Source organism: Chiloscyllium punctatum, chromosome 40, assembly GCF_047496795.1.
Source record: "Chiloscyllium punctatum isolate Juve2018m chromosome 40, sChiPun1.3, whole genome shotgun sequence".
Lineage (NCBI taxonomy): Eukaryota > Metazoa > Chordata > Chondrichthyes > Orectolobiformes > Hemiscylliidae > Chiloscyllium > Chiloscyllium punctatum.
The window spans coordinates 40,572,179-40,593,351 of NC_092778.1; the positions used below are offsets into that span (position 1 = coordinate 40,572,179).

Consider the following 21,173-nt stretch of genomic DNA (forward strand, 5'->3'; position numbering starts at 1 on the left):
AGTTCTTCACCACTGATCCAGCTCCCTCAGAGCCATGTCTCAGAGTGAACAGGATGTCTGACACTCCTGTTCTTTTTTAAAAGTTTTTTCTTTTTTTTCCCAAAGAGTGTCCATTTATTAGTCTCTTCCCAATTAAACTAATCACAACATCAGTTAACAAACCATATATCTTTCCTATCTTGCACAGTCTCTGAAGCAGTTCTCCCAGCTTTTGGTCAGTGTGCAAAATAATTAGTAATGTTGTTGAAGTGCATTAATAAGGATGTAAGCCATCTAATGTGTGGAATTCTGTCTTCTTTTCAGTCATGCTTCTAAGTGACTTTTTGAAAGGAGCCATAACTCCAAAATTTGTAGATTAAAATCACATTGCGGAATCGTGAGCAAAGCATAATACTACCCTAAACTAATTTTATTCAGAAGTAGATGTAAATCACAGAGTGGAGGGGATTACGGTCTGGTCTGTTGCCCATCACAGTGGATTGTGAGATCTCAGTCGAAAGTGTGGCGTTGGAAAAGCAGGTCACGCAGCATCTGAGGAGCAGGCGAGTCGACATCAATTCTCCTGCTCCTCAGATGCTGCCTGACCTGCTGTGCTTTTCCAGTGCCACACTTTTCGACTCTGATCTCCAGCATCTGCAGCCTCCACTTTCTCCACTGTAAGATCTCAGTCTTGGTTGCAGAGGAGTGACTTTTGCAGGGAAGGGAGCTGGATTAAACTTTTCCATAAAGGAAGGGAGGTTTTGCATCGAGCACTTTCAAAAGTAAAATAACATGGTTCTTTACCTAACTTTGTAGAGAATTTCCCTTCTGTAGAACAAAATGGAATTCAAAAATGCCCTCTTCGAAGCAATGGATAAGGTAATTCAGTCTCAATTTGCACAGTTTCAAACTACAGAATCAGTCTTCGTAAGGTGATCACTAATCTGTTGTAACCCTTACTCTTCTCTAAATGTTTGAAAGTGTATCAAATTTGGAAAGGTAGAGGAAGTGATGAGGTCAAGGAAAAAGGACAGAATTATTTTTAATGCTAATATCAGTTGAAATAAAAATACCTAATGAAACAATGCATCTTAACTGTTCAATTAATATGTAAAAAATAAATTGTGTAAAACTGTAACTTATTATTTCTGTGTTTTTGATTGTGGACTGAAATGAGACAAGCCTTTTTAAACATTAAGAATTCTCAAAAGGATTGTTTAACTTTTTCAAAGCAAGTCACCTGACCCTCATTATAAGTGCTGTTTACACTGCTGTTTGTTCAAGCAGTGGGGTAAGTTGAGGTGAACTGTAGCCAAGGTGTTCACACGAATGGAGTTTCAGTCAGCAGCAAGTAGTAAATTGGCCCCTGGACTAATGACCAGTTGGTGATGACAAAGATCTTCTGCCTGCCAACAATGATACGATTGGCTCCCAGGTAACTGAACAGCCTGTGGGTATGAATATTTCATGAGAAACTATTGGAGCTCCAACAAGGAAGGAACTGTCCTTTGCTCTACAGTAAAAAAACCCACACCATAGTAGGCCATTTTATCTTCCTTCATCAGTTGCTATAAGCTGTGGCTCTTATCCAATTATAAATATGAACTAGTCACCTAATGCCCCCTGCAAGCAAGTGAAAGAAACTGGAGAAGAAAGAACAAGGAGCAGCAGGATCTGACTGGAGTTGATTGAATCAAATGATCAATCCAGTGACCCCTGTGGACAGGGACTATTGAACCATCTTTGCAGTTTTCCCTTTCATTCATAACACCATTTTTAATTTTTCTGGCAGTGTTTATAGGGGGAGTTTTAGAAAGGGTTTAGAGTTTTAACCATTGGAATTATCTACCAGCAGTTCATAATTGTTTACCTGGAGCTGGAATCTATTTAATTGCAATAAACACACATCATTATTAAGTATAGAAACCAGCCCCACACTTTCTGTCAACTTGTGTCGAAAGGACAGGTAAATTGGGGCATTTTGTCAACTTTTATATAATCTTTTAATTTTGTGACAATTCTACAACGGCAGCATTTTATTCTCTGTGTGCTACTCTATTAAGGCATAATAATTGATAATTATTGGATGGATCTGTATGTAAAAGGTTGAAAAATAGAAAAGCAGTTTGTCTAATTAGATTTCTTTAAAAAAAAACAAGTTTTGAATTTTGAAAGCAAACAAGCAATATAGATGGGAAGAGAGGGTGGGAGAAAAACTGAGGAGTAAGGAAACAAATTGCTACTGAGAATGTTTCTGTCCTTTAAAGATTATGAGTGGAGATAGGCAGAGTGGAGGGAGGATGAAGGATAAAAATGAGTAATAGCGAAATAAGGATAAGGGCAGAACATGTGGCTGACTTGACTGTGTTATTCAAAGCGATAGAGAATCACTATGTCTGTGAAGGCTGGAATGCAGCTTCAGCAACACTCAAGAAGCTTGACAACATCCAGGAGAAAGCTGGCCATTTGACTGACACCCCATCCAGCACCTTCAGCCTTCAATTTCCACCACTGAACAAAGCAACATCAATGTGTACTATCTGTAAGATGCATTGCAAAAGCTTACTTGTGAGAAGTCTGTCTTCACAGCACTTTCCAAACTTGTAACATCTCCCAGCTAAACAGAAAAGGACAGCTGATGTTTTGGAACACCATCACAATTACCACATTTAAAAGGCATCTGGATGGGTATAGGAATAGGAAGGGTTTAGAGGGATATAGGCCAAATGCTGGCAAGTGGGACGAGATGAGGTTAGAATATCTGGTCGGCATGGATGAGTTGGACTGCAGGTCTGTTTCTGTGCTGTACATCTCTATGACTCCCACCTGAATGTTGCACTCCAAGCCACACAATATTCTGACTTGGAACAATATCATTGCTGCTTCATTACTGCTAGGTCAAAATCCCAGAAAGATAGAAAATAGGAATAAGAGTAGGCCAGTCAGCCTTTTCAGAAGCTTCACTATTTAATATGATCATGGTTGATCATCCAATTCAGTTCAATATTACTGCTTCCTCCCTAAACGCTTTCATCCCTTTAGCATGAAGAACTGAATCTAACTCCTTTTTGGAAACATCAATGTTCAGACATTCAGATAAGGAGACTAAAACTGCACCCTCCAAATGTGCTCTCACCACGGCACTGTCTCATTGCAACAAGAAACCCCTGCTCCTGTGCTCGGATCTCTCACTGTGAAGATCAACATATCACCAACTTCTGCAACTGCATCTTTACTTACAGAGATTAGTGTACAAGGACACTTTATCTTGTTGCACCTTCCCTTTTTCCAATCTGTTGCCATTCAGATGATAATCTGTTTTCCTGTTTTTGCTACTATAATGGACAACCTTACAAGTAATCTCATTGTACTCCACCTGCCATGCATTGTCCACACACTCAACTTGTCCAAAGCACACTGGAGCATCACTGCATCCTCCACACAGTACCCATTTTCACCTAGCTTTGTGTTATTTATAAACTTGGAGATATTACCTTTATTTCCCTTATCCAAATTGTTAATACGTAACTAGGGTCCAAACACTGATCCCTGTAGTCACTGTCTGCCATTCAGAAAAAGACCCGCTTATTCCTAATCTTTATTTCTGCCTGTTACCAATTCTCTATCCTAGTCAATACACTAACTCTAATCCATCCTGGTAGCACTTTCTCCATGATGATTATGTATGGACAATAAATGCTAGTTTAGATATGTCTCATGACTGAATATAAAGAATATTTCTTCATTTGGCTGGTTGGCGAATTTTATTTGATAATTGCTTCTGTGAAGTATCTTGGGACATCTTACAACATTAAAGGTGTAATATATATGTGAATTGTTTAAATTCAATAACACATTCTGATTGAATTTAACTTCGCCCTGACTTTCATTTGGTAAACTGACAGGATGTCAATTTGTAGTCAATTTATGTCAAATTTATTTAAATATTCTGAAATAAAGCATGGCTGCATTTGAAAAAAAACCCTCAAAGAACTGCAGATGCTGGAAATCAGAAACAAAAACAAAAATTGCTGGAAAAGCTCAGCAAGTCTGACCACATCAGTGGTGAGAAAGCAGAGCTAATGTTTCAGGTCCAGTGACACTTCTTCAGAACTGTTTATAGCTGTGACAATTTGGTATATATGCTGAAAAAGAGGTGGGAGATGGAGGGGGGGAGGAGTAAACAGTAGGTACGCCCACATTGAAGACGTCTCTTACAGGATTTCTGTTTCAATCTTTTATCTTGTTCACCTTCATTACTGTTGTTGTTGTTCTGGGCTCTATCTCCACTTATCGTTTACTCCTTTCTCCTTCCCTTACCTTTTCTCTAGCATATATACCAATGTTTTCACAGCTACAGTTCAGAAAAAGTGTCACTGGACCCGAAACATTAACTCTGCCTTCTCTCCACAGATGCTGCTGTGTCTTTGCAGCAATTTCAAATTTTGTTCATAGCTGTATTTGATTGAATATGTCATACCCTCATCTGCTGTTTTTTTTCAATAGTGGCTGTTAAAACTGCACCCAAAACTGAAAAATACGATGGCTTGATATTTGTTGCTCTTCTGATCCCAGTTATGATGTCATGGTCTAAGTTATTTAACCTGATCTGGCACCTTTACCTTTATCTGCATGTTTATCTTCAAGCTGTGGCACTGTTTTGTGAATGCACTTTGGACTTAAGGTGATGTAATCTAGAAACAGTGGAGGTTCTAAACAGGTAGAAATACAACTACCAGAAAATTAAAGAACTGTTCTTTATGTATGAGATTATATTAGATCAATAGTGATTGCTATGACTGAATCAAACTTTAACATCTTGTTGTGCCTGCAGTTTGATGATCAACGCACTGATTTTGAAATTGAGGCTGAAACTGGTTTGACTAAGGAGGACCTCAGTAAATTTATCAGAGTTAATGAAATGCACCTTGTAACTGAATTTACCAAAGAGGTATGTGGTATAAAGCTTTAGTTATTTTGTTTCTGAAATAAAGGATTGTATTTAGACTACAAAAACAGATGCTAAAAATCTGGAATAAAACAGAAAATGCTGAAAATCTCCAGTAGAATGCCCAGGGTCAGTATAAAGATGAAGATAATTGACATTTCAGTTCATTGGAACTTATTTGTTCTAATGTTCCTGATTTACAATTTAAGTTTGTCAATTATAACAAATTAGGAAAAATAAGTGATTTAGGCAGACAAGAGTAGCAGCCAGCCCAGACTACCCTATGAGAGTGACCTCTCTGCTGGTTTTGGGTGTGTAGAGTAGTGTGAAGTGTTGAGTTGCCTTGCTCTGCCTCAGTTTAGCCCAATGAAAGCCAGTCTCCAGTCCAAGCCTTTGATACCCACTCCACAATCCTTCCTCACCTAACCTTGACTGCTACTCCAGGATTTCAGAGTTGCTAAACAGCCAATAGCCTTCACTTCTGTGGCAGTGCAGCTGCTCACAATGACTACTGGGGGCTTCAGCTGGGAAGGACACCGCTGTCGCAGGAAATGATGTACCTGGTGATCACTTCGAGGCTTGATGGCTATATAAGCTGTTGATGGTAGTGTGGGTCATCCATACATTATAACATGGAGCACAAAACTTTGAATAAAATATTAGAAAGTCTAAGCCACTCAGTGCTTAGTGTGCAAAGTGTCGAACCTGCAGAAGACAATAGATACACTCCTGTGAGACATCAGTGGAGGCAGAAACAGAGATGAAATTGTAGATTGGTGAGCATTCATCAGAACAGGGAAAACATTGTAAATATGATAGATTTTAATCAGATGAAAAGATGGAAAAATAACAAAGAGTAGGTCTGTGGTAAAATGGAGGTGAGACTGATTATTTACCAAAACAGCTGGTGGTGCAACATTGAAAGGAAAAGTAATTGGACTGTCATAAACTGAAACCAACTTTACTGAATGACCCCTCAAATTAAAGATAAAATCCACTTTATGGAAGCCAATGTAAAATAAATAGGAATTATCAAGCAACTGGGAATTCAAATGAAAAGGTACATTTTCATTTCAAATAGTTGATGCATCAAAAATATGTCAATACAACCATAAGTATCCCCATCATTCCCTGCAGACATGTGGTACCACTTGCAGTTTCAAAATTTTCCAGCAAACCCCAGAACATAAGGACTCATACTTTCTTATTTAGTTGATTGGGCCATGAGCCCCTTTTTACTGGCAACTAGGTTCTATTGATGGTTATCACTTGAATGGCTCACCCCTGCAAAATCTCCAGATAGATAAATTTAATGTCACAGATCACCCTACAGATTCTTTTATTCTACCAATAAATTTTACTGAATGGATTGCTTTGATCTGGCAAATCTTCAGTGACAGTGGTAAATTTATAATCTCTGCCTAACTGCATCTTTGGCTTTTTGTCCTATTTTAATATAACAATAACAAAAACACGTATATGTCATCTTGAAAATGGTTGCTATTTGTTTCCTCCTTTGTCAGCTGATTTCCGTTATATCTGCATAGTTTCCTGTCTAACTTCCTTTCTGTTGGTACTGCTTGCAGGTTAAGGATCATCAGATCACATGGATTTTTTTTTATTACCAAAGGAAAATTGCAGTTTACCTTTTCACAATTGATGTAAACTAAAATCACTTTCAAACATTCTTGTAAACAATTACAGATTTCAATCCATTTTTAATGAAATCATTTCCTATACTGTTTCTGGGTCAAAGGACATTATTAAACAAGTAAGGAAACAAAAGATGTGTCCAGTGACGCTGCGAATGGTAGAATACTGAACAGTTGTTCTGGGAAAGAGATAGAAAAGAAACTGAAACATGTAAAGAAAGGGAAAAAAATTACGATCAGCATTTCCAGTTTAAAATGGTTGAACTCAGTGTTGAATTTGGATGACTAGAAAGTGCCGTCCCAAAATTATAGGAGATTCAATACTGACCCTTTTGCCTCCTCTCTCCTCATCATCCAAGGTTCCAGACAACACTTCAAGGTGAAATTGTGATTTCCTTGTCCTCTTCCAATTTAGTACTCACTGTTCTCAATGAAGTCTGCTGTCTATTGGCGAGATCAAGTCAGATTACATAATTGCTTTGTTACAAACATGACATTGAACGTTTGATGGTCCATATTGCATTCGCTCTGACCTCTGTCTGTCCTCAGCCTACAGTGATTGTCCAATTAATCACAATGCAAACTTGAGGAATAGTATTTCATCCTTTGAATGGACAACGTATTTTTTGCTTTTTTGTAAGATTTAGCATTATGAAGAATTGGGGAGGGTGATACTTTAATGTGCACCTTTGAATGGTAGATTGAATATTGAAGGATCTTTTGTTGTACATGCTTTTCTATTAATATTGATTGTCTTTTCACTAGAAAGAACTTAATATTGCATCGTACAGTTAATATTTCATCAAACTGTCATTCTCTCACAATGCTTAATTTACAGAATAATGCTAAAATATTTGATGCTCAAATTGACAACCATATCCTGTTGTTCATCAACAAAACAATTGCAGAGCATAACCAACTCCTGAAGAACTTTAGAGATGCTGCAGCTTCCTTCAGAGGCAAGGTATAGAACCCTATCATTCAGACCTCACAACTATTTTCCAATAGACCATTTACAAATGTTTAAAGAGGGAACAGAAAGGATTTTTTAAAAACTCTTTCCCCTCATCTGAAGCACTTATAACTCCATAAAGCATTTGCTGAATTTAAAATCAAGCCATTTCAAAATGTATTTTTGGATCTTGATCTATGTTCATACAAGTGGGAGCAAGGGGAGGGCGTGTCTGCATCAAGCATGGTGATGTTGGGTCTTTCTGATTGATATGTTTATATGGTCAGATTTTTTATCTTGTTTATTGCATGATCTTGTGAACTGTAGTAGTGTTTAAATCACCCAGCATGTCAGACACAAACTTTTATTCAATTCAAGCCATCAACATTTCTTAGTTTGCTCAACAAGAGAAGACAATAAAGATAAAAGTGAAAGCAAGAAGGGTAATTGTTTCCTCAAGCTGTGATTCAGAAGAAACATCATGCTAACAACCAGTCCTTCAAAGACTAGTCTCAATCCCAAGCCTTTCTTTTCTCTTTTTCTCAGATCCTATTTGTTTATATTGAAATGAATGGTGACATTGAACATGTGCTGGGGTACTTCTCTGTGAAGAACGAGGATGCACCCACAATACGATTAATTAACATCAGCAGTGTTAAGAAATACAAGTTTCCATTTGATGGTATTACCACAGAAAATGTGAAAACCTTCTGTCAGGATAGTCTTGATGGAAAACTTGAGGTACTCTCTCTTATTAGATTTCTATATAATATTTCACTTTTGACAGAAATTGAGAAATTAAGTAGTTCTGCCCAGAATATTGCAATATGTTAACTTCCATACTTATTCTTCCTTTTGTATAATTTGAAGATTTTGTTCATAAGTTACATTTCATTTAATAATTTTGAATTTCATTAGTAAATGATTACATCTCCAGCAGTAAGTTGATGAAATTAGCGCATGCTGCAGTAGCTGAATTAGTCAAACATTAACTAACATTGGTTATCATCAGTTCAAAATCTATTTCCTCTTCATCTTTTGTACTAAAAGTTTCCTTCATCATTTTAGCCTTACCTAAAGAGTGAAGACGTTCCAGAGGACTGGGACAAAAATCCAGTCAAAGTTCTGGTTGGAAAGAACTTTGAAAAAGTTGCATTTGATGAGACTAAGAACGTGCTTGTTGAGTTCTGTAAGTACTATTCATGCATATGCAGATATACTTTTGGATCACAAATTCTACCTGCTTGAAAGGTAGAATGGCTATTGTATGTAGAATATCATGAACAGTGCCCTAAATTTATCTAAAATCATTGCTTTTCCAAAAGAATGATGTGTTCTTTTATTGGAACTTGTATTTTGTTTGAATATAGCCTTACCATGGCTACATGTACCTAGTGTATTCTAAACAAATACAGTGGTAAAAATATGGATTAAAGCTTGTTAAATACTGCCTCACAGAGGCATTCCTATTTTACAACTGTTGTACATCTTTAGTGTTTCCTCATAGGGGGTAGACTGCAGCTCGAATTTCATTGGTTGGTCTAAATGTGAAATATGACACAATATCATGTTCAGTTTGAAAAGGGAAGGGGGAGTTCATGATAAGTATTTTAAACCTAAATACAGGTAACTATGAGGGTATGAAAGCAGAGCTGGATAAATTGAATGAACTGAGAGACTAACTTAAAAGGTAGGTCATTAGAGTGGCAGTGACAGACTTTTAAGGTGGTATTTAATAACAATCAGCAATGATTTATCCCTGTCAGAAAGAAAGACTTTTGCAGAAGGATGCACTATCTGTAGCCATATTAGGAAGTTAAGGAATGTGTTTAATTGAACCACTGTACAAACTTGCAAAGATAAGTGATAGGTTAGAGGATTAGGCAGATTTTAAGAAGTGGTAAAGAATGAGGTAATTAAAAAAAGTAAGAAATAAATGCTTGGTAGTTCAAAACATAAACATTGCTAAAAGGAGACCAGAAGTTGAAGTTTTTTGCCTTCCACTCATCAGAACTAGGACAGAAAAAACAGATGAAATAAAGAGACATCATTTGATACAGAATGAGAAGAGGGTGTTGCCATAATTAGCACGGCGATACACCAGAGTATTAAGATTGATGGCTATCTGGTCTTGCTTCATTTCCTTGCCAAGTGTAACCTGACCAATGAGCATAATTTTCTCATGTGCAACAATTGCCTTTAACCCCTCCTCCTTGCCTATAGTCACAGATTGGCATCAGATATGTGCCAACCTCGTTAATTCATCATGGTATATTTCAGACTAACTTGGAATACAATTCTCCACTTCAACATTGTACGTTTGAGTCCCTGACACCTTAAGTTATAATGTTGCTGCCAGGCTACTTTGTGTGCCGATTCAGTCTCCCATCTCATACATTGCAGCAAGGTGCATGTCTGAGCTCTTCCTTCTTAGCATTCACAGCAGCTCTGCTTTGCCTTATATTATCTTGCTTTTTAATGCTATATTGCCTTTTACAGAATTTACAGCCTCAGTGCACCTGTATTGCCTTGCTGTTTAACACAGACACAAAACTTAGCAGCTTGTCATTGTCGCTAGCAGTGATTAATCAATGGAATGGGACATGTTGCTGCATGGCACCTACAGCATGCATAGGCATCTTGTATAGAAAACACTGCATATGCTTCATCCACAAGCATGTCTCAAAGCTAAAGGGGAGTAGTCCACAGTAATGTCTAGCAGACCTGTCACCACAGTTAGTCAAGAATAGCACACAATCTCAGTCCAGGAGCTTGGAGATGGTCAGTCAGCTGCTTGGAGCAGTCAGGAGTTCCTTATAATTGCAAACCAGGGAATGAACCACAATTAGTCTTGTAGGCTCAGTGCAACCAGTTCAAGGTTTCAGAGTAAGTCAGTTTGGGTGCTGCACAGAGATCAGTCAGGGATGTGGTCACTCATTAGCTGGAGTATCCTTCAAAGTCATTCAGGGAGTTGGGCCCTGATCAGTCTGATGATCTGCTGACTGAAAGTGAAAGGGGGCTTATCAGGGCCTGTGATAGGAAGGTTAGGAAATCATTAAAAGAATCCCAGCAGTCTGGGATTCATGGGAATAATTATGAAGGGAATCAATTCCACATATAAGGGTAGAAGACAATAGTACATTGGAGGACATAGCTTATTCCAGTAGGGAGATTTCATCACCACTCTGATGGGGGCTCAGTGCAGCATGGTAATTAACATGGCTAAAGTGTAGGGCTGAGGAGCAGAGGATAAGGTTGGGAGATGTTGTGGGAATAACAGAGGCATGGCCCCAGGAAGTAAAGGCCTGAGTTTTAAATATTGCTTGGTATAACGTGTTCAGAAAAGACAGGGAAGGAATTAAAGAAGGATTGGTGGCTGCATTGCAGTGGTGGAGAAAGAGGACATTTGGAATAAAAAGGGTACAGTCACATTCCTCAGTGTAATCTATAATCATAAATGGAAAGGATTGCAGAGTAACAAATCTACAGGGAAATTACAGGATGTACAAACATCATAAAGTAGTTATAATAGGGTACTTCAAATACCCAAATTTCGACTGGAATAGTGGTCATGTTAAGGACAAAGATGTGTAATCATTCCTAGATTATGTTCTTGCAGTCACATGTGTCCAGTCCAACAGGAAAAGAGACAGTGCCAGGCCTGGTTCTTTGGAATGAGGTGGACCAAGTAGATCAAATGTCAGATGGGTCACATTAATTGGACAGAGATCAGTGCACCATTAAATTTTAGAATGATGGTGGAAATGATAATGATCAATCCAGAGTAATTAACCTGAGGTCAGTTAGCTCAGTTTGGCTGGATAACTGATTTGCAGTGCAGAGCAATATCAACAGTATGGGTTCAATTCTTGCACTACTGTGGTAACTATGAAAAGACTCTCCTCTTCAATCTCTTCTGCACCCCCTCAGGTTAAGCTACCACCAGTACCTCTCTGTAATGAGAGAGCAACTCTATTGTCTGATAGGTCATTATTTTTATTTTTCAGGCTAGAGGAATCTTTGTAGTGGTATTCTGCTGGGGTTGATCCTGGGATGTTTGCTTTTCCTGATTTTTACAGGATCTTGGTGTGCAGGGAACAATTTCGAAGATGACACAAAATTGGGAGTATTACAAGCTGTGAGTGTGACATTTCAGAATTCCAAAAGGACATTAACAAGTTGTTCAAAGCAGAGAAATGTGAGGTGATATACTTTACTACAAAGGATATGGAGATACTTTATACAATAAAGGGTATGATTCTAAAGGTTGTGCTGGAGTAGAGACTGCATTATTACACTTAAAGGTGGCTGGACAGGTAGGAGAGCTGTTAATGAAGCATACAGAAGTCTAGACTTCAGTACTAGGTGCATAAAATACAGGAGCAATGAGGTTAGGCTGAAGTTATATTCAGACACTGTTAGACCTCAGCTGGAGTGTTATGTTCTGCACACTACATTTCAGGAAGGAAATGAGCTTAGAGGGGAGTGCAGAAGAGCTTTCTCAAGAATAGTTCAAAGGATAAAAAACTTCAGCCATGAAGATTGATTGGAGAAGTTGGGATTATTTTCCATGGAGAGAGAAAAGCCAAGAGGAAATTTGATAGAAATTTTCAAAAATATGACGATCTCATCATAGGGATAGGGAAAAACTGTTCCCACTCATAAAAGGATCAAGAACCAGAAGGCACACATTTAAAGTGCTTTGCCAAAAAAGTAAGTGAAAGGTGATCATAAAACCTTTTTAGACTGCATGCAGCTAGGCGATGGATTGCAATGCCTGGGAATGTGGTGGAGGCTGGTTTGATTGAGACATTCAAGAGGACATTAGATGATCTTAGCGAGTTTTGAGAAGATTTATAGCTCAGATTGAGGTTCTGGATGTAGGTTTGCTCGCTGATCTGGAAGGTTCATTTCCGTGTTTCGTCACCCTACTTCAGCTGGCCTGAGGCAAAGCACTGCTGATAGTTCCTGCTTTCTATTTATATCAACAAACACATCGGGTTAGACCCCATCTATCACCCACTGAGAAAAAGAACAGGATGGGAATTTGCCACAGGAAATGACATAATCACAGGAAATGACATCACCAACCCAAACAAAACCCAAACATATAAATAGAAAGCAGGAACTATCAGCAGTGCTTCACCCAAGGTCCACTGAAGATATTACCTAGTAGAGTGACAAAACGTCTGGAAATGAAACTTCCAGATCAGCAAGCAAACCTACATCCAGAACATTAGATGATCACTGAAATAGAAATCTAATCAGGGTTTCAGGGAAAAGTAAGATGGGCAATAAACCAAAATGTTGAGAAAGCCAGTGCAGATAAGGCTTGCCAAATAGATTCCAGCTTGATAACAAGAATTTGATTCTGTGACTCAATAAAAGAATTGGTTGGGAACACATGGAATTTCAAAACCTTTGGCGTTGTGAGAGAGTGTAGATAGGGCAGAAAGGAACACAAAGGTCTGGCCGGGGGCCCTAGCTTAACAGGCTGATCCTGAGCCTCACTTTGTGAAGCACGATCTCAGGTGCTTTCCATCCTCATCCAAATTTCAAAGGTGCATTGGAAATGGACAATGGCTACCTCTACACCTTGAGTGGGTGGATTATGTAGATTTTTTCTGCCTGAGCACATAATCTCTATTTGTGAACAATGTGATGCCCTTCAAAGGGTAATTGCATCAATCAGGCACTTTCAATGTACAGGTTGAAATATTTGTAATTGTAGCATCCTGTATGTAAAATGCATGCAGTGTTCAATTGTGTGGGATGCAAATCCCGTTCCACAAGTTATCTTGACTTTGTCATCACAAATTAATCATAGTCAAAATTAATCATAGTCATTTCTGTGAAGCATAAATAATCACAGGCAACCTTAGAAATGCCATCTATAAGGCCACAATTCACAAAGACAATCCACAGTCTCGTTGGTTACACAAGGGCAGGAGCTGATTTTCTCTCATCTTGAACTGTAAGTATTTACCAACAAGTTTGTATGTGCAATGTTGTCAGCATGTGATGCTCCCAGATAAACCATTGCCTTAGATAGGGTTCTAATGGGGCTGAGGATGGGTAAAAAAAGGAGAATCGATCAGTCAGGTGATGATGGAAAGTGGTATTGTCTTTACAATTGTGGGATTCTATTTGCGATCAAAGGCAATCTGTGCTAACAATGCCCTCAGAAACTTTTCTTTATCATTTCCCTCCCAATATATATACTATGAAGGGCTGTTTGAGGCTGGCAGCAATTGATTTGATGCAGAGCTGGGGCTTTAAATAAAGCATGGGTGGTGGGTATCCCTGAGGTCTCAGCAGCAGGGAGCACACGATATTGTGAATGTGGGCTGTCAGGGTGTGGTGCATACATAATGAGGTGAACAGTATAAAACTATGTGCTACAACTCTCCAAAAGGTCATGGATAGAAACTGTCCATGAACCTTCCTGAAATTGACTCTTAGCTGAGTTTTGGTAAAATTCAGCCTGAGGTCTACTTTTCCAAGGAGCATTTTTTTCTCTTTCAGAGGATTGATAAGGAATGGAATCGTCTTCCTCAGAAGGTCGTGAGGATTGCGTCTTTACATTCATTGAAGGCTGAGTTAGATAAGTCCTCCTAAGGCAAGGAAGATGAGGGTTATGAAAGGCAAAGTGGAGATGAAACCACAACATGGTCTTATTGAATGGTGATTTAAACTTGAAAGACGAGATGCTCTACTCCTGTTCCTTAGTACAATGTTCCTTATGCCAGCTTTTCATTTCTCAACCTTTTACTATCATATATTTTACAGACTACAAACTAGCACACAGTAATACAAAATGGTAAATTTAGAACAGCACGCTGTTTTAAACATCCATATCCTGCACCGTTGAAGCACTGTGACTGCAGTGTATCTACCTTCATGATGCACAGGAGGAGCATTTTGCTCAGGCTTCTTCTAAACTTTTCGCCTCTTCCCAATTGAATGGCAAAGGCTGCAAGTGCATGGGAGCTCCAACACATCTACGTTCCCCTCTATGTCTCGCACCATCCTGATTTGAACATCTATCTGCACTGTCACTGGCTCAAGATTCCAGGAATTCCTGACCTAAGACTATGGGAGTACATGTGTACTTGTTCTCTAGCAGTTGAAAATTACCACTTTCTCAAAGTCAGTTAGGGATTGACAATAAAGGTTGGTCTTGCTAGCAACACCCAGATCCCCAATAATAATAAATACAAATGTACTTTAGAAAAGGAATAGCAATCCAAAAGATGTTTCTTTTTTTTTCGAGTTAAAGTTGGAAATTCCAGTTAGTTTTAAATAAATAATTCTATCTTTTCCTACAAAATCTGTAATTTCACTTGCCCCATCCTGTGCAATGGCTGGAAAAGAAATTCCTTTTTGGACTTCAGTCTTTTCAGTTCCCCATAAACTTTAAGTGTTCCAGCACCTGGTGTTGCTGAGTAAGGCATTGAATTTATGTCTCTGTGCTGTGAATTAAGTGGAGCTGTAATTTCATTAGTCTGCATCATTGGAGCCTGTTCACTTAGTTGGTTTATTACTTCGGTATCACTGCAATACCATGAATCGAACAATTCAGTTTCGAACGTCATGCATAATTCCATAATTTGCTTTGAAAGTCGCCCATTTAATTATCAGAAGATGTCCACCATTCCACTGATTCTTAGAAGAATGACAGTTTGCATACAAAACAAACGTAGGGACAACCAAAATAACACCTTTGTGTAACAAAAACCTTGCAGAAACATTTCTCAGGTAAGGATCTGTTGAGACAATGCACTTTATCCAACAATCTACCAAGATTCCTGTTATTTTGCACTTTACTGTTGGTTAGGCAATAAACCTTACTCATCTGTACTCAATGGAGTTGATTTTTATGGCATTTTCTCGATTTTCTCATGGGACATGCCAGTTGCTGCAATGATCAGCTTTTGTTGCTCATCCTAAGGGATAGATGTTTGATTACTCTAGGTCATGTCGGCATTAGGAAGGAGGGAGTGCTGAGACAAGACAATGCTGTGCTCATTGAGTTACTCAAGTAAGAATCCACCACCTCAGCTTTTGGAAGACACAAGTTCAACTGATAGGCCACTCTGCAGCAGAGGTCTTCAGTGGCCATCTTCTGGCATTCAACTTTTTTCACTTGCAGACAGAGGTGCAAACACTTCACTCTAGCAAGTAAACACAAAATGTAAAGACGTCCTTCACTATGGAAGCCTATAACAACAGACATAATTGCAGAGATACAATGTGTCAACAATTGCTGACCTTTGTTTTAATTCGTCCATGGGATGTGGGCACCATTGTTTAGGCCAGTATTTTATGGCTCATCCTTAACAGCCCAAAAGGGTACTATACTTCTGTTGGGTCTGGAGTCACATGTAGGCCAGACTAAGTAAGATTGGCAGTTTCCCTCCCTAAAGCACATTATTGAATGAGATGAGTTTTGACAACAAATGACAATGGATTCATGGTCAAAATTAGACTCTCAATTCCAGATTTATTATTGAATTCAAATTCCATTATTTGCCATGTCAGGATTTGTACACAGGTCACCAAACAACTCCCTGGCCTCTGAATCAGTGGTTTAACAATAATACCACTAGGCCATTGCCTCCCCATTTCTAGATTATTATTATTATTCAGTTCTGTGCCAGTCATATTTCTCAAATTTAAAGCAGTACAGCAGGCAAGAGTGGTCAATAGGCTGATTGGCCACACCTACCAAGGTGCTAGCAATTGTTAACAGGTTAACAAAGAAATAGCTACAGAGCTGTACCATCTGCTGGAAGAACACATCGTTAAAATGTGCATTGGACTTACATAACCAATGCTAGTGCCAGTCAGTGGTAGCCTCAAGCCTGCATTTAGCACTCCTCAGGCATGCTGCACAGGGATGACGCCATGAGGTAACAAACAGAAACACCTGATTGTACCACCTCTACACCAGCAGACCCCAAACCGATGGTCACATGTTAGACTCCCCCACCATGTGCCTACAGACTCATGTCTGCACGTTTCTTTTCATTTTTGTCTCTCATTTCAAAGTGTTGATTCCATTCAACCCTGAAATGAAGCCTTTAAATGGGCAATTAATGTGTAATTAAGAACTTCATCCACCTCTCCCACATATCAGTTGGCAGCAAAGGTCTACATCCAACTATGGTCTGGCAGGTCAAACCCTCTGGGATTGCTGCTTAGAGAAAGTTGGAGGAGGAGATGTTTCCTTCCTGGGCACCTGGTGCTTTTGGGCTCCCCCACCCAACCCCCAATACATGTGCCTTCCTGCATCTATCCTTCTCCATTCCAGTTTAACATGCTCCTCTCACTTCAGTGTCTCCTGCCAATCCCTCCCCAGTGAGATACTGGACTTACTTGGGTGTGATGGCATTCCATGGTTATCCAGTGCCTCCTGCAACACTAGCACTGATTGCTGATTGTGCCTGCTGGCCCACAATTGATCAGCAACTCTCTGAGGCAGGACTTGCTTCCAGAAACAGACTGAGATCTCTCTTCATGTAAATTAAACAGCTAATGCCTGAGAAAGCAAACGTGAGGAGAGGTGGTCAAGTGAGAAGCAAGCTCTGCCCCAAATTGATGCTGGTTTTGGGGAATCACCCTCCATGTATAATCCAGCCCATGATGACTGGATACGAATAGCCATTATTGAAGAATAGTTGCTAATTAACTAAGACACTTTGTCACACTGGTTTCATTCCTATGTAATAGGTCTCACCATTTCATACAACATGATCAGTGCAGTATGATGAAGAGAGCACAGTTGTTGACAATTGGTATTTTAATTTTACCTTACAGATGCTCCCTGGTGTGGCCATTGTAAAGAATTGGCTCCCATCTGGGACCAACTAGGCGAGAAGTACAAGGATCATGAAAATGTTTTAATTGCTAAAATGGATGCCACGCTTAATGAAGTTGAATCTGTTAAAGTCCAAGGATTTCCAACCATAAAATATTTCCCTGCTGGATCAGGGAAAAAGGTCTGTTCATTTTCCCATTCTATCGATAACTGTGGGTAACTATTTTGACTGCCTCCTGCCGGTCAGCAGCACATAGTGGCAACATAGCTAATTTGTATGAGTCTCCAACTGCTCACTTTAATGGTCGAACAATCTTGTCCTGTGATTACTTTGTTGAGAAAGAATGGAAAATTATCTCTTACATATGCCAAATCATTTTTGTTAGTTATTTCTTTAATAAAATTATTGTGGCAAAAACAAATCATACACTGCTGAAATAATGCATGAGAAAAAGGTAGTGTCAGGAAGATATTAGCAAATTCAAGGCATTAAACATTGATACATTGGCAACTGCACCCAGAGAATCTCCAGGAAATACACACTGGAATCAGTACTTAAAGGTGGTTATGACAGCTTCTTAAGATAAGATAAACTGATCTCTCAATTGTGTGTCTCTGGAAAAATTGGCATCTGGTTTCCATAGGAAAAGCTACAAAGAAAACTCATCAAGGATCAAAGAACAGACTTTAATACTTTGATTTTGTTAATATCTCCCTGAGACTGTGATGGATTTTGCATTCCCCTAAGAGCAATTTGTTTGTCTTTGTGCCTACACCTTGTAAGATGGTTTATCATTTTTAAGCAGTTTGTCTAGTTTGAGTCCAATGTCCAACTGCTCCAACCAGCTGAAAGTTTTAGAAATTATATCTTCAAAAATAATGGGGTACAGCCCCATGACAAAAATTCGTAATGAACTTGTTATCTTTTTCTATGGAATAGAAATGGGACATTTGCCACTCAAAATTGACCTGCATTAGATTTGTTTTGCCAGTATTGGCCAATGAGGTCTTTCCCCAGCCTAATTGCTTGCCATCTGAAATACTTAACCTGAGTCAGGTAGAGGCCCAATGCAAAATATCAATATTATCCTGATTGCTGTGTTCATATGTGAATCAGGGGAGTGTGCATTATGAATGATTTGACAAGTATCAGCTGACAGCTGGTTGGTGAATAGCCCAGCAGCCATGTTTACATTTATTGCCATGGGGTGAAGAGAAGCCAGAGTCCACCTTCATAAGACCCCTCCACTCCTGAGAATAGATGCCCCATCCCACTGACCCATTTTACTGACCTGGATGTTGAACCAGTTGTTAAATATTACAGTAAACTGGAGGGGTTCAATTGTTAACAGTCTTCAAAATGGACTAGGCTTCTCACTGGAATTATATGAATAAGATGTGATGAAGCTCTGCCCTCATAATAAGAAAGTCCCTCTGGGAATAAACATATCGAACAGCACAATCAACAGTATCAGATGGTGTTAGGATTCGCTTCTTATTGGAGACCTTAGTACAATTTGTCGACCTTAGAAAAATTTGTCGAATAAGATTAATTCATATTTTCATATTAATTATAAAATGCTACATGGTCATCTCTTTCATATTTTAGTATTTTGTAATAAATTCCAAAAATTGCATGTTGTTTATTTTGCAGATGATCGACTATGAAGGAGCAAGGGATCTGGAAACATTTTCAAAGTTTTTGGACAATGGTAGCCAATTACCTCAAGAAGATGATACAGATGAAAATGATGAACTGGTCAGTATATTCTATATTCAATCAGCTGTGATTTTCTTAAGGCCTGTTTTGTCTCTCAAAGATTCACTGTTTCAATGATTAATATTTTCTTCTAAATATTGTAGGATATTGATGATATTCTTAATGGAAAGACCAACAAAACAACAGTACACCATACCACAGGCGAGGACACTGCTAGTGACGTTAAGAAGGAAGAATTGTAGTTTCTCTTCATCAAGATTCAGTTGTATATCTTAATAATATAACTAGGCACAAAACAGTATCATGCCTTTGATAATGTCAAAGATTTCATGAAGGTTGACAATATCCCATTAAAAGTATAACATTTTTAGTTGAGAAACTATTATTTTAGTAAATTGGTTGTTCGTAGTATAATGCATTGTCCCATTAAAAGCATCACATCTCTAGTTGGAAAACTATTATTTTAATAAAGCAGTTGTTGATAGCACAGTGCATTGTAACACAATGAAAGAATTGGGAAAAAAGGACTTTTTTTTTACCATTAACATGAAACAAAGCCTTTTCTAAATAATAAACAATTTACTCTCTAAGACCATAGACTTGGTTTTCATGTCCATATGTTTGAATGCACTGCATCTACTGGTTTAGTTGAACAGAAGAAAATTAAATACAAAGAATGTATGGTAGAGAAGCAGGAGGCTGGAAGAACACAGCAAGCCAGGCAGCAGCAGGAGGTGGACAAGTCAACTTTTCGGGTGTAATCCTTCTTCAGGATTGGGGGTGACCCAGTTGACTTCTCCACTTCCTGATGCGGCCCAGCTTGCTGTGTTTTTCCAGCCTCCTGCTTGTCTACCTTGGATTCCAGCGCAAGCAGTTTTTTTGTCTCTAAAGGAATGTATGGCAACCTAACAAGCTCTCCACACATTTTAATTATAGGATCGGATTTTAAATGTGAGTTGTTATAGACACTCCAGACACTATCAGATTTTTCTCACTCTCTAAGCCCAGGCAATCTTCTTTATATCATCACCTAACTGATTGATTATCATAGTAGCTGCAGATACAGGAATGAAGCGACTTTGCCCTAAGCCTATACCATGTTAGAACTCATGTCTGAAGAAGTGCTTCTCTTGTCCCAGTGCACAGCTTCATTGTCAAATGTGGGAGCACAAGATGTTGGAAAACCTCAAACAGTGGGTAATGTTCATTTCTACTGAACAAAAGGAAAGGTGCAGGAACAAAAACAAACAGATGCTTCATTTGCTTCTTGGAATAAATAATGACTCCTTTATATTTGAGCAATAAATTTGCAGTCAATGACTTGATATCCTTACACAGCTATTATGAATCCAGTAAGTATTATTATCAGGCAAGTTAAATCCCAGTATGAAATCTGGCTTCATAGATCAGATTTGGTTTTGGTTTTATTTAACAAGGTGGTTTTTCATAGAAACATGGAGCACAAAATGCTGCAGCTTTGATTTTAATAATAAAACAGAAGTTTATTCCACAAAAGGAATTAAGATAATTAGAATAAACCAAGTTAAATGCATTTAACACAATCTGAAGGATTTCAAAATACACAGTAAAATGTATTCTATCCCAACACCATCACTTTACCATGCTTAAATGCCAGAGAGAATCCCCTTCTCTATCACTCCTGTGGGTTTGACTGAACCTTTTCATTCAGTCTGAGGTTTTGAAAGTTTAATGGTCTCTTCCTTGATTCATTGCACAACTGAGCTTAGACTTTCTCAGTTTCAAGTAACTCTTCAGGGTAACAAACAAACACTTCTGATCTGGAACTTTCCAACAAAAACCCTTAAACTGGGGTAACTTATTTCCTAATTGTTCTGAACTGCCTCCCTTCTTCATGTGAAACTCTGTTCTTACATTTAACTCCAACCAGGACTTCTACAAACTGACATGAAAGCTTTCCAAGCTATGAGTCTTTTATCTAAGCAAAACAAAAATGTTCATTCTTCTGATCTGAAAGCTGGATAATCACGAAACCATGCAAATAAATTCCCATCCACACCAGAAACTATCTCACTCATATGAGTGTAACAAAAAAAGGCTCCAGAAATACTAACAAGTTAATG

The 21,173-nt window shown here is 38.5% G+C and overlaps 1 protein-coding gene across 1 annotated transcript in view; it reads left to right on the top strand.

Moving 5' to 3' along the window:
- The window catches only part of LOC140464797 (protein disulfide-isomerase A2-like), a 30,247-nt gene extending 10,934 nt beyond the window's left edge, over positions 1–19,313 (top strand). The window contains exons 5-11 of the mRNA XM_072560283.1: positions 4,814–4,930; positions 7,418–7,543; positions 8,078–8,272; positions 8,600–8,720; positions 17,351–17,532; positions 19,006–19,110; positions 19,215–19,313. Of these exons, the coding sequence (XP_072416384.1) occupies positions 4,814–4,930; positions 7,418–7,543; positions 8,078–8,272; positions 8,600–8,720; positions 17,351–17,532; positions 19,006–19,110; positions 19,215–19,313 (945 nt within the window). The remainder of the gene's footprint in view (positions 1–4,813; positions 4,931–7,417; positions 7,544–8,077; positions 8,273–8,599; positions 8,721–17,350; positions 17,533–19,005; positions 19,111–19,214) is intronic.
- The last annotated feature ends 1,860 nt before the right edge of the window (positions 19,314–21,173 follow it).